The sequence below is a fragment of the Anticarsia gemmatalis genome, chromosome Z (genome assembly GCF_050436995.1).
Source record: "Anticarsia gemmatalis isolate Benzon Research Colony breed Stoneville strain chromosome Z, ilAntGemm2 primary, whole genome shotgun sequence".
Lineage (NCBI taxonomy): Eukaryota > Metazoa > Arthropoda > Insecta > Lepidoptera > Erebidae > Anticarsia > Anticarsia gemmatalis.
In genome coordinates this window covers 10,559,014-10,574,485 of record NC_134776.1, presented here as the reverse complement: position 1 = coordinate 10,574,485, position 15,472 = coordinate 10,559,014, and the positions used below count along the sequence as shown (strand labels likewise).

The following is a 15,472-nucleotide window of genomic DNA, read 5'->3' as shown; positions in this document are numbered from 1 at the left end:
AGGTTATTGTGAGAGTCGAATATTGCTTTTTCTTATACTTAATGATATATTTTAAATTTCAGAATCCTAAAATGGACTCAAATTCAATCCAATTATGTGTATTGTTACTTATGAAAACAAGCAGTTAAAAGCTTTTGTTTTAGAAGTCTGAATTAAGAGATATACTCATTCAAAACGGAGTTACTAATGTAGATAATGTCTTATAATGTCAATATCTATAATCGCCAGCGAGAAGACCTAATATGCACCTAGCAGTATATCAACAAGGTTGTTTGTTTGTTACAGCGTTGGCCGCGATGCCGCGCTGCTACATGGTCAAGAAAGGAATCACGCGACACGAGGGGGGCCCCCCGCCCTGTAGCCCGACCGAGGCGAGCGTCGCGCCGCCCTGCTACAGCCCGGCACAACATTCCGCTCTTACAGGTAACTACCAAACTGTACTGAACTCTGCACCCTTCACTTTGTCCACCTCTCCATCTTTTACAAGTCGTTTTATTAAAAAATATCGTGGCTGTTGCTTGTCTGCGTATTAGACACTAATTAGAGTGTATTAAATTAATTGCACGGGACAAAGGCAAACAAAACATAACACAAAAACGTTTTAAAAAGCATCAGTCTTTGTAATAAGAAGGGAGTGGTAGACAGAAAAAAAGGACAGCGTATTTGTGTTTAATTTTACAGGTAAATTATTTAGTTGGTACCATGATACTGGGGCCCCGTCGAGACGCCGCGACAGTATGTTGCTACCATGCCAGGATTTCACTTACGGAAGGTTGTTATGTATCCCTCTTAAGCGAAATTCTGGCATGGTCGTAGCATAGTTCATCGAACTGAAGAACTGGGCCAAGCAGATAAAGAAAAAAGGATTTATTAGCGTATCCGACACTAACATTTAGTACTTTGCGTAAGCCTAAAATTTTTAAATTGTGTGTTTGGTTTTTTGGTTATATATTCACAGTTCTCTTACCATCGGACGAAAACATATATTTTGATTTTCTACCTAATAATGTTAATTTCATATTTCACAAGCTCCACAATTTATATTTCGTGTAAGAGAACTTGAATACGTAAACATTAGACCATTTGCAGTTAGCAACTCTCTCCAAATTGTATATAAATTTGTGTTGCATTTAGGGGTAACAATCAAATACCGTATAACATCAAAGTTAGCTGTATATTGACATTAGAACATGCTTAATGCATGTGTACTCTGTTCAAGTAAATATTGCACTGAGTTCATTTGTCACTCGCTTTTCGTCCGCGCCCGAATCACGGAGAGTAAACTAGATTACTAAGTGCTTAGGCCATAGACGTTTGAATATGTATGAACAGTAAAACCTTCCAAAAACCAAGTTGACTATCACGAGCTGAATGTAGTCCCGACACACAATAAGCTCGTTAGTAATATAGCTATTTAGAAATTGGTTATTAATTTAAAATATCTTTTTTTTTCATTCATTAAGTCTTTATTAAGTCTTTATGCCATGGCAAAGGCTTGTTGGAATAAAATTGCTATTCGGTCTACCACGGAGAAAACAAAAAAATGTATAATCAATGCATTATTGTTTGTATAATTTCATTGGCTAAGAGGCCTAAACGATATTTTGCCGCCTTGTGAAACTTAGCAACACCATTGACCAGTTGATCTCACCATACCGAAGCAGAAACCAGTATATTCTAAAGTTAGTGGCCTGATTCCTTTCAATACCGTTGTAGAACTAAAACCACATAGTTAACTTCTCACGAGTATCACTCGACACATGATCTATGCGGTTGCATCCTAGGTAAAGTTCTGAACCAAAGACGAGCCGAACTTACTTAACTATTGCAATTTGTAGCGTATTTTAACGACATCCCATCGGCAGCGCAAGTCTTAACTGTGTTTGAATAGAGTCACGCCTTTGGTACCGATATTTGACATTCTGTTACATTGAATATTACCAAAGCAAACCGTAAAACTAAGGTTTGAGTATGATTTTAGGGAACCTTAGTAAGTTACAGCACTCCGAAAACCTACGTAATACCACGTTGGACAAGAAAATGTTATTGTTTCAACATAAATTTTCAGCAAATAAAACTTTTTTCGTGTTGAAACAAAATACTTGAGCTCAACTGAATCATCCACAAATTCTTTACATTTTTAATTCAATTCAACAAACACGCCGACACTAAAACAACCTATCGCATACATGTCGCTTCGATGTCTTTACCATTGTGATTTCCTTCCTAAGAATATTTCCTCAAGTGTCGTTTAAGAATGGTCCACGTCTCATCCCAATTATGACGACACAGTGTCAACGACATCTGCCGAATTCTAAGAAATTATTTATTTGTTCATAGATCAAGATTATTGAAACAACGCAATGTGGGATATTTCCTTTGTCTACAATCTACAATAAATACCTTTGTAATGAAATAGCAGCTTTATTGTACTCAGCTTATATTGCGAAAATATTTTAAATGTTGCAGCTCGTACCGTTTTTATAACAAAGAATTTTTGCATTCAATTTTAATCATCATCGTTTTGATGTTTTCTGGCGGAGGATCGCTTGTATATTGTTTCAATGGCCAAAAATTGCATTGTTCTGCCGATTACAGATTCATATTATATTTTTTACTTCCCGTCCGAATATATTCGTTAATTGTCACATGTATACGTGATACTTTCGTCATTCAGAACGTAAAATAATTGTCTATATAAAATGTATCGCTCAGCATTGTATTCAAGCAAAAATAACAAGAGTCTTGAAAGATAGAATATTCTTCGAAGGCTAAAAAGCTTGATATGGGTAAATTTTTCAAGGAAATTTGCACGACAATATCGTAGACGATGCATTAACTCTGTTATATGTCCCTCAGCCCCCCTCAACGACTCTTACGCTCTACTGAATTGAAAGTAATTGCTTGTAAAGAGACGGTAATAATAATGCTGATATTAATAATAAAGTGATGACACTGTCCTTCTGTACGCGAGTTTGTAATACCTGTGAAAATGAAAATAGCGGTGAAGTGTCTGTAGCGAAACTTAGAGTTTGAAGAAAAAAAACCACTGCGATCACGAACTTAAGACCGGTTAAAACTTTTAAGTGCCTTTAAAAATAATAAAAAAGTAACGCAATGGTGAAGATTTTATCCCATCATATTGCAAACCAAGTTATGTTATACGTTAATCCTGTAATCCCGTACCTACGGTATCATTTGACATATCAATTTACTATTTTGAAATGATATGGGGGCCTATCCGTTTGTAGCGATTGTATTGGCCACGATAGTGGTTTATAATCGCATCTCTGTTTGAAATCGATATGCAATGAAATCCTGACATAGGGCTTAGGTCAATTGAACTGCAGACACATATGGTGACCACTGCAGCATTGCAATATCCGAATATACGGAAGCTAAATCTACAGCTATAAAGAAATAAAACTTTGTAAGATATTGAAACAATTGTTGTAATTAAATGATATACTTGACGTAGATAAATAAATAACTATCACTTGTTTTGACGGTGAAAGAAATCACCGTGATGAAGCCTTGCGTGCCTAAGAATTCCTTTACACAGTTTGTAGGAATACACAGACCCACCCCGCAATAGGCCAGCCTGGTGGACTCGAGGCTTATTCCCACCCCCTATTCCAGGAACAGACCCCTGTCCAACAGTGGAACAAGAAGGGGTTCAAAAATATACAACTAGAAGTTGTGATTAGATTCATTCGAGTATTTATCGATTCTTTTTATACAGAGATGTTTCAATTATACGCTGAAATTTCTTCGAACTGTTCGTGTCGAAGTAAGTAACGTGCAAGTATTAGACAGTACAAGGAATTCGATACACGAACTAAATATCTTTGTGCTTTGAGAAAGCGTTTGTCTATTGTAATTGATTGACTGACCCTCAGGCATTCCCGTAACTCTGTTCGACGAACAGACAGGAGGAATTATCCACAATTGTTTCATTATTCCATAGAAAATTCTAGATACATTTTCCAATAATTACCTTCTGCATTTCCGTTTAATTCCTATCATTACCTTGATGATTATCGTTAACAAACCATTGAATAATATAATCGCTAGTTCATGTTTAATGAGGACGATTGAGCTGTATTCAAGTAAGTAATCATGAGTATCCATTAACTATGCTGTCTAGCTAGTTATAACAAATTATACAGTTTTTGCCCGCGACTTTGAAGGAGTTTTAGATATTATAAATAAATAAATATGTATATTAAATTTTTCTAAACTTTCTTTTAAGTGATTCTATCTTTAAACTTTACAATTCGGGCGCATTTCAATTGGACAACCGACTGGTCGTCAAACCGAATGCGGGGATTCCCCGTATGCACAGTCGACCAATGAAATTAGTCAGTCGATAACACGGTCGATAGTAAGAATTGAGGAATGCCTTTCCTTCTGCTAGTACTTCTGTCATTAGACGTCGTCAGTTGTCTCTCGTACCATGCGGGTGCATGCATTTGAAAACGGTTCCCCGTGTGCGGCCTGCATCTACGGCATGCGTTTACAAAATCTCTGGCATTCTACATGCGGACGCTAACAACCAATGATAATGCGCCTTTATGTCAATTATCATAGTGATATTGGATCGATAATACTGACCAAGTCTTATTTACGGCACAAGAGTTCAATTTGGCTAATTAGAATAAAGACATGAATAAACTAGTTCTTGGGTAGAGCGATTCTCTACAGTCGGTACTGTCGAGTACCACTATCGACAATCGACAACCGACTGGCTATCGACAATTTCTGTATAAAAATCTGATCAGCGTCTCTAACGGGCGTCGAAGGAACTATTTTGTCAGTACATTTTAAATGTCGAACTTTCGATACACTATAGTACCGACTGTAGAGAATCGCGTTGCTGATGTCTTTTTACTAATAATTTTTGAAGAAAAGACAAATTTAGATATTGCATCATGCGTAAAATAATCAAAATAGACAATATTCCGCGTAAACAAGGGTCGATTGACGTAACGTCAAGTCGTCAACTGCACAGGTTCTTCGTACCGTTGTATCAATTTCAGTTTTGCTCTTACTCCGTAGCAGATCAAACTTCGTAGTAAGATTGTAGCCATCTCGTAGCCTGTGTAGCTCTTAGCTCCTAGGTATATCTCCTGTCTGCTCATTTCTAATAATGTGCCTTGTATTTAACGGATGAACGTATTTTTTTATAGTAAAACACAAATACCAATTCAATACGATTAGCTTTATGATATTGTAAGGGTCGTTGACGTTTCCGTCTAAATAATTTTGTAAGTGGATACCAATATATGTATTTGTGTCATAAATGTATTTTAAAAAGTTCAAAATATAATATGTAGTAATCTGCACCTCTTCATTGCTCCAATTTCCCACGCACGTCATTTGTAATTATTATCAGATTGTAAAACAAATTCTTTAAATTTAAAATCGTGGACAATACCACCTGGCTCAGCCATCTAGCACACAAACGTGGCTTACGACACTTCTCATCTTCCTCTGGCACTTTTATCTGTAGTTAATGTGGTCGTCGTTACCACTCCCGCATAGACTTTTTGAGCCACGAACGAAAGAGCACTAATTCTACCTAACGTCACGTTAATCATCTTTCAAAGACGAATACAGGCTAATAACGAATTATAGAAATTTACATGTTGAACTATAAAAACATCAGGGAAGTCGATCTCTAATTAAATTGCTCCCAAACATTTACTTAAAAAACTGTACCAGAAAACGTATGTAAAACAAATTTTACTCTGTATATAAAACCTTAAATAGAATAACTAAGCAAGTGTAATGAACAATATTATTAATTACCAACGGGAGAGCTAGTGTGCCAATTTTCAGTTTGCAATATTTATGCCAGAATTTAAGCTTTCAATTTATGTTTTGGCAGTAATTTGGACTGCACTGGTGAAAGATATATCAGCCAACGTTGAGGAAGTTTCTATTTAACTTGAGGCATATTTTTTCTTGTCTTGCTTAACAGATCTACGTGAACACAAGGAAACGAGATTTTTTTACTTTTGCATGTAGTGATTATTCGACTTCATGTGATTATTCGACTTCATTATTTAAATTAGAGTCCCTCTGCGACGCGGTCGGTAGTGTATCTGACTGTTAACCACGAGGTCCCGAGCTCAATTTATAGGTCGGACAAAGTGCTACTGGCATTTTATTACTTATATATTAGGTTATTCTCAATATTAGTAAGGAAGTTCGGTAACGTGCAAAATTACAATTTGACTAACACTCTAAATAGCAAAAACGCTGCGCTGGTATATTTTCTACATCTCTACCTACACTTTTGGGTAAAACAGGCATGATATAATGTATTAATGTTAAAACTAAGACACAATAATAACTCATTACAAATACTGTAACCAAAAAACATTTTAACTTTGTATGGGTTTATTTCTCTCCATTTACGATGCATGTCACAAAGTAGACTTAAGCCTACAAAGAGTCTGAAAATCTTTAAACAGTTTAGTACAGTACTCAAACGACGTAATATCTCATACAGTAGGTAAATGTTCCGTGCACGGCTTTAGCTCTTACGAGAATCTAAATAGACTAAATTATTCGAATACCCTTTCATTCGTACTTCCATCTTTGGCTTAGTCGTAAGTAGTTATAAAGTCCTGGAAGTTTCCTTCGCCCCTTTAGAAACTGTGCAGTAAAATCCGTCTATTTCATAGAAATGTTTAAAATAATCTCAACTATTGCATTTGAACTCCTTATCGTTACAAATTGGAAATAAAATTCCCGATTCCTAAAAACGTAACGATATTTTTCTTAATAATGTTACTTAGATTTAAAATGCATTAGTAAAGGAACAGCGAAGATTTTATCCTAGAATTTAAAATACAAACCATTTTCTCGTTAGTGGTTTACTCATAAATGCAACCTGACGGAATTGTCACAATTGTTCTTTTTTATTAACCCTCCACTAGGCTGAGAGCCTGCAAGTAAAGTACAGTTGCAGACTTGCAATAGTTAGTCGGTTTATTTTCCACTATTGCATTGCATAATCGATTGGTCTTGCATAATATATACCTCAGGAGTATGTGCGTTGCAGTACGTTACAAACAAACACCATAACTTGTTGTATTAATTACTATTTCGGGCAAATTGTCTGTTGTGACATGTGAAATCAGGTGTATAATACGAAATATCCGGCTGTTAATTGGTGTTCATTGGTTCATCGCAAGCCAATATCCGGGTTTGAGTCGCGATTCGCCGAATCAAAGGGTGACAATAGAATCATGCCTTGCTATGCCCCGTGTTTGCCAGGATGAGTACCAAATTAGTCATTTGAGTAATCAAATATGTCTACGCTAACGGGTTTTCCGATTCTGTAACATACGGGTGCATTGACCGTACAGGCTTTGGGATAATGCCGGCATTGTCCTGAATCCTGTAACTATTGATGTATTCAATTAATCATCAAAGGACTGTTTAATGTTTTACACGTCCTAGCTGCTGTTTGCTGAATTTCGTATTTTGATTTTACCATTCCTATTTTAATTCACAATGGTAAACGAATGGTATTCGGTCAGTACCTAGAGGTAATTTTAAACGTTTTGAGTACGTATATATTTGAGTCAAAATGACTTTGAAGAAAGGTTTTAAAACACTACTTATGCTTATTACTGGCCACTAGGAGGTAATTAAAAAAACAAACCCCATGAGTAAATGCTCGTAAACATAATATAACCTAAAAACACAAAATTATGAAACTACGTCAGGATTTCACCACGAAATATTACGCAGTCAGGTTCAAAAGGAATGAATGAAAAATAAATCTGTACACTTTGAACGTGGAGGAAAAGGTCCGAGTGAAGGAACAACAGGTATCGATCGAGTTATCCTGACCTGTTTGTTAAACAAAACCGATTATTCGAGGACCAGTAAAGGGTTGTAATATTTTTACTGAGTTTTATAACAAACATTTCGAGGAGCAAGTAACAAAAGCCGCACGGATCGATCTCTGAGGTTAAGTGACGCTTGCCGAGGTAGTTCTGTTGATGGGTGACCATCTTATACACCATCGTCATCGAGTTTCTCCGTGTGTCGGAAGGCACATTTGCTGTAGGACCCAGCTGTAAATTTCGTAAATCTTTAAGAGTCGTTACCAGTAGTCAGAAGCTTTAAAATCTGAGAAGCAGTCTTACCGAGGGATATCGAGTTATAACCAAGGTAACAGGATAGGCAGTCGCTCTATATAAAATACAGGTATTCAACTGCATCCGGTGAGACTGTAGGCCGATTTGTACATTGTTGGAAGAAAGGCTCTGATATTCAGATAAATATAATTCAGAAAAAGGGCCAATAGCACTTGATTCGACGTAAAAAATCGAACGCGATACCTCGCCAGCAACAAAAAGTCGAATACCAATAACGCCGACAGAGAGTGAATCAGTCTCTTATGTTTTTCTAATTCATTTAACGCAAGATAGAATATAGTGGTATTTGAACTAAATTAATAAACAATAAAAAAATCTAAAGGCGATCCTGAATAAGACTTTACATTCAATTGTGTTTTGCCTCCGCGGCAAAAACAAATATTATAACAGGATTTAAGTGACGAGCACAAAACAGACTGCAAATCTTTTCTTTTAGTAGCGTTAGTAAATTGCAAATCACTTTCAATCTTATTTTCTTAGAACAAGAGACGGAACGAGTGAACGCAGACATAAAAAGTAGAATCGTTAAGTGCCGGTTGACGGCGATTTCGTAACAATAGAGACACTAGGTGATCAAATCTTGATATACTTAGTTAACTGACTTGAGGAGCTCGTGGCTTAGTTAACGACAGCCGCGCGGATCGATATCTGAGGTTAAGCCACGCTTGCCGAGGTTGTTCTGTGGATGGGTGACCATCTAACACATATCGAGTTTCTCCGTGTTTCGGAAGGCAAGTTAAATTGTGGGTCTCGGCTGTCATTTTCGAAGATTTTTGACAGTCGTTAACAGTAGTCGGAAGCTTGAAAGTCTGACAACCAGTCTTACCAAAGGGTATCATGTTAAATCCCAGGTAACTGGGTTGTGGAGGTCAGATAGGCAGTCGCTTCATGTAAAACACTGGTATTCAGCTGCATCCGGTGAGACTGGAAGCCGACTCCAACATAATTTGGAAAAAGGCTAAGCTGACATATTTATACTAAGTTAACTGACTAAATTACTCTTTTATTAACTTAACTTAATTTTCATAATAGTGAGTATGAGTTGCTCAAAAATATGAATAATTTATGTTGATCAAATGGTCACATTTTATTATGACGGTTTTATTATGAATAACTAGTGGCCCGCCCCGTACTTTATAATGATCTAAGCATACATACATACAAACATACATGGCGGATGTCTGGTTGAGAAAACTTGAGGTGCGAGTGTGATCTACGTATCTACGCAGGAAAATGCCAAACGCAATGATAACGACGATAATGACATTCATGTTTCATAAGAACTATTAATAAATACCCGGCAGTCCATACCGCTAACATCTTCATTAATTGTTATTTTTATAACATAATTTTATAAATTAAACATCGTTCAGAAAACCAGTTAATGAAGGCATTTATATAGTCTACGAGTGAAAACACTCACATCCTACATCCTGCTACAAAGTAATAATGCTTTGATCTCTATTTTCCAATTCCTTTTAGTTCGTTAAAAGCAGAATGTTTTTTAATTCGCTTGTTCACTGGATCTTATAATGAACAGATAAAAGTATAAAACCAGCGAGAAATGTACGAGAGAAGGGAACTGTAACATATTTATTCGAACCATGTTTTTTGAAGAGGAAATAATGAAATGGGTCCTCTCGGCCGCGTATTCGGGAGAGGTATTTACCGATTCTGGGTCCAATTATTTTATTAATCCTTATTATTTAAATTTTAGTGTAAAAATGGTTTTACTTATTCAGAATGTTCAATAAAGATTACGTAATAGTAAGGTTGATAAGATATGTAGTTTTTTGAAGAGAATAGTAGTAATAATGTTTCATAGTTGTTACTTTCAAACCTACATAAAAGAAAGCAAAACGTGTTTGAACAATTGGTTTATGCCATAAAACATTTCTACAAATTTTACTTTAATTTATAGCGAACTGAAATGCGTACATCTTAATTTTAAAGTGTTTAAAATGCCCACTGTAAATCCGTATTTGCAAGCATCCAGAAAACCTACACAAGAGATGAATCTCAAGACTGCAGCTTTATCTTTCATAAACAAGAGTTTTTGCTCAAGTTATTATACTTCACGTGATACTGGCTACTAGCTTATACCCACGCTCTTCTGACATTAAATATTAAAAGGTTACTTTACTCTGTTCTATAAAACATATCCGTATAAGTCGCCAGTTTTAAAGATAATAAGGAATGAATGCATTTTAAACTTGCTGCAGACTTGACTTTTTGAAATATAGGAGACACTATTACTTATCCTCAGATTAACGATATTAAACTTGCGCGACTTGTACATATAATACTAATGCAACGGGTTTTAAGCGTGATTAAGACACCTGCTTTGACCAAATACGAATTATTTTTACTTCAAGGACAATTTAACAATAAGAAGATTCGCTATTGGGCGATACTGAAGCTTAAAAAGTCCCAGAACAGTTTTATTCCCCCGAGAACATAAATATTTGAGGCAAATAGGAATGCAGCTCTCTATAGCTTGTAAAATGCCAGTGACATTGCAGTCACCTTGACCATCGCACAGATTGCTCTAAACGTGCCGTCATAATGCTTGAGAAAATCACAATGAAAACGGCAACGTTCATTTCGAACCGGTCTTAAAGTCCAATAACGCGAAGAAATATGAACCTAACAAGCATTTGAATCTGGAAACTATTTATAAATGTAGTAAATAGAACGCTCGATTTGCTTCAAGCGTATAAAAAAATTGGAAAACAGCATTCCTCTCCCGATGTCCATTCTGGAGTCAAGACATTCTTTAAAGATATGAAATGTATCCGTAGTATTTCACTTTTGTGTACCATTTCTCATTTTCAGGATTCGAGTAAGGATATTTCTGTTTTAGCACACTGTTTGCGAGGAAAAGGTATTTGCTACCTATTCGAAAGCTTTTATTATTTACTTTAGAATTCAGATCTTTCGTAAAGCAAATATAAGATCTATTTTTGTCGTATACGTTTCGATTGTGAGATGGTTTCGTTCTAATGTGTAAAGGGATCTAGTAGGATGGTTTACTATAACAGTTGCGCAAAATCTTTAATGTTTGTTATTATTCTGCAATACATATTAAAGTGCCTATAGGTTTAATGAATAGATGACAGTATTATTGTTAAAGAATATAAAAAATATTCCAATGAAATAAAAGTAAAGACACAAAGCAAAGTAATTTACAATTTTATCGTCAAATTAAACCTAGTATTGCGATCACGCGCCCCAAAATTTATAATATTAGTTTTAACTGGGCATTCCGTTTGATTTACGAGTGCTGTTTAGTAAAATATAGTCTTTGAAACCGCTAGTACTTAGTTTGCAGTCAAGTTGGTGGTGCTTTTATGATTATTGCTTGCAGTGCGCGATAATGTTTCATACCTGACATGTGAAATGTGGCACATGAGATGTCGTATGAACTTTCGTTGTTACTCGGTCACCGTATTTCATTGTAACTTGCACACAATAAAAGGAAAAGAGATGGAGCAAGATTTTTACTCGTAGCTAGCGACTGTGGAATTTTTTAAATTATTTATTAACAAAAATATTATTTATTTTACAATTAATCATTTATTTTTCAGTTCTCTCTATTATCTGATATATTAATATATATTTCTTTATGTCTGATTGATTGTCGAAATATTGTTAAAATTGTGTCAAGAAAGAAATATGTATCTGTTGACTGAAAAATTCTCAATTCTTCTAATAGTTTTCTTGTCTGTTGCTGGAGGAGTATTTTTAATTCTTCGAATGTCCTTTTTATATGTGACTCGATTTCGAGAGACGTGTGACATTTTATTCTAAATGCTACCTATAGAGATCCACTATAAAAGTTACACAAAAAGGTCAATCCGAGGTGTCATGCCGGGCTGTGGGACAACATAGTCTCGTCTGAACTTTATAAAGGGTTAGGCTTTGTTTACACTGGCGTTTGTTGTATGCACTTGTGTCTGGAACTCGCATTTTTTAGGCTGCATTCCGCGAGGACAACGCCCCTCTGTCCAATATACGCATTGCTTTTGACGCAGCACAGCACACGCCTCTCAATAGCCAGCGTGAACGCATCCTTTGACAAAAATTGCGACCATTGTCCGCAGTTTATCTAAAATCCCATGGATCCTGGCCAAATTGACTTTGTTGTTCTGAAAAATACTTCCATACATGTGCTTAATCAATGAAAGAAACAGCAATTCACAGCAAAATTACATTTGAGTAAAGTTTCCTACAAATATTTTATTGCATTTCCGCCGTGAATGCGATTGAAGGCACTGCTTGCAAGGAGCAAGTGAAATATATAAATACGTTAGCTTTTCACCTTTGCTTGCACTTCGTACAGCTCGCCAGACAGAATTTTATCAGTTAGGTGCTGCGAAAGTTTCATACAAGAAGTATTATTCGGGTTTGTAGCTGAGCAGTACGCGAAATAGTTAGTTTAGTAGTTCCATAAGCACTAACTTCACACGAAATAAATGGGATACGCAATTGATCCTAGAAAAAAACGATTACTTATAAATAAACAATCTATAACATTGAAGCGATCCGACAGCTGATGACTCCTTAATGCAAATATCCGACATTTGAAAGCGACGCGCTGATAGTTCAGTGGCTCAAAACATCGAATTTGCGATGTCGAGGTCTTTCCACAGCTGTACTGATATGAAACTATTGAACACAACGAGGCCGAGGAAATAATTTCTGATAAAATTATATTGAAAGATAGACAAAAGATCTCACGTTTGATTGTTCTACTTCACGTTGTCATAATAATATACTTTCAATGATCAGAACCCATTTATAAGTTGGAACAATTATTTCACGTTCTGAAAATTAATCAACAAAATCCAGAAACACAAATATTTTATATTTTTATAAACTACTCGGCTTCCTCGTATTCCTCTTTGCATAAATATTGTCGATTATCTTTGCGTACTATATTCGTATATTCGCTTAAAAAAAACAGTTTTATTTAGAACTCCATAATTTCCTTTCCAATTAAATGCGCTTTGGTTATTTTATCATCATGAAGTCTCATTACGGCATATTCGATTCACGGAAGGGGCAATGTTTTGCAGTCCCTATTTGTTTCGTTTTCGTTTGAGAGAATTTGATTATGAAAGCGGCGAATGAGCGACAAACGAACAATGCCGACTTCCCTTACTAAGATTTAATAACCAACGAAACTTTTCATTCGCTTTTTAAAACCTACCCCGGAGAAAAACAGACCAGTAGTAATCCAATATCTAGTTAAAAATACTAACGATGGTTACGTAAACTATTCCTCAAAATATTTATCATTGGAGCGTTGTATGAGGGCGATGCAGTGTGCATAACAAACGCACACAGAGCTTATCGTGGCTCTACCCTTTGTCTCCCACAGTCCCACGTACGCTCACAATACAATGTAAATGCACGAACTTGTGTAGCCAAGTGTCAATTGAACTTCAAAGCAAACTGTTTGAGCTCCGAGATAAATTGCAAATGATTACCTCTCCTCCACATGCATTGATAATAATGTGTGCGCGAAATGGAGCAAACGTTTCTAGTCCTTCCTTGTTTCCTTTTACTTTGTATCCATCCATTAATTCTAATGAATATATTCTCTTTTCAATGTCCAGATTCTTTGTCCATGCATTACTTTTGCTAATGAAAATTCGGATTTTTTACTGTGTGATTTATCTTCGGTTAGTCAGACGGCTCAAGATACACATTAGGATTATTGCACCGCACGACAAAATAGCTCGTTCTATAAGGTCAATATAATTATGTTTCGCGACGGAAGATTGCAAATAAGGAAATATTGTAAAAATAACCAAACTATAGGATCACACGAATAGTTTATAGTGACAAGTAACGGTTAATATAGTAATAGTCTTTAAAAAGCTTCGAAATTGCGAGACCAAAATACATGTAAATATCACTTACCAATAAGAACAATTAGGAATGTATACCCACGCCCACACTCAAAAGTTCCGGATATCTGATTTGTTCTATCGAATACCGGCGCGGGGGCACTATTCCTCGAATTTAATAACTTAGCCGGATTGGGAAAGTCTCGCCTACGATCCAATATGCTGTTCGTTATGACAGGTGCGAGAACTTTCCGAATATAAAAATGGTTTGATCTAACCGTAATATTGAGTTTTTAGTTAAGAACCTATTTCCGCAATGCACCCTTATGATATTCAATTTTAATTACGATTTTAGAATGTTACTTATTTTATTTTATTTTATTTTATTTATTTATTTGGGACATAAAACAGTTACAAGTTCAAACTTAACACTATAGTAATAATCATACCAATTATGTAAACGTGTAACCCACACCAATGTCCACGGGTTATACATGTGATGTTGTCATCAAGATGATGGAAACAGATCGTGTTACAAGATACTAAAATAATAGTAAAACAATATTCAAGCTATAGTGTACATAATATCCAGTTATTTTTGTTAGCATCAATACCTTATGTTATGTTACGTCAAAATTGTTAGATGTAAACGATTTTGATAATAACACTTCAGTGAGCATCTTTTTGAATTTGTATTGTGAAAGAGAGAAAATATCAAGGTCCATAAAATGTATGTTGTAATTTTCAACTAGGCGACGGAGAGGTACTCGCGCTCCTGCGTTTGTTTTACATGTATCTATGTGAAACAGTCGAGGAACGACCACCCCTCGCCGAAAGACATTTCGTGGCACAATATAACATATATAGTTTGTTAAATTTATGCAATCAAATTTGTTGTTACATAAGCCATATAGCATCATAGTACTAAGAAGAAGACGTCTAGACTCTAAACTTAACATATTGTATTGCTTTAATAAATTATCGTTACGTGGGTGATGATTTATATTGCACGTACATTTTTGGTTTTCTGGACTGACCTATGTCTAAATCGACCCTTATCTTTGAGTACCTCTTAAGTACTATCAAAGTACGCCGCTGCTTTGGCCAATATCGTAAGGAAAGAAACAGTTCTGAGCATCGCTTCAAATTAAAATGTTTCTGAATTTTAGACAGGTCATGTCTAACGATGAATTAGCCGATTAAGTATAGTGGATATGTGCATGTAGTTCGCGTTCATTAGCAAGTCATACGACGGTTAGATGCGGTAAGAGCGCATGCCATCTCCGCATCGCGCACTCTGAATATTAATATAATTTGAATAGCGTTGCACTTGTATTAGAATACATAGGATTTGTAATTATTTATCATTTTCCGAATACGAAAGTAGCTTTTAAGATGGTAAGACGCTATTTTCTTTGATTTTATTGACGGTCGGCA

At 35.7% G+C, this 15,472-nt stretch overlaps 1 protein-coding gene across 1 annotated transcript in view; it reads left to right on the top strand.

Moving 5' to 3' along the window:
- Positions 1-298: 298 nt before the first annotated feature.
- Positions 299-15,472, top strand: part of LOC142986160 (uncharacterized) — a 55,597-nt gene continuing 40,423 nt past the window's right edge. The window contains exon 1 of the mRNA XM_076134461.1: positions 299-423. Coding sequence (XP_075990576.1) covers positions 312-423 — 112 coding nt within the window. The 5' untranslated portion in view covers positions 299-311. The remainder of the gene's footprint in view (positions 424-15,472) is intronic.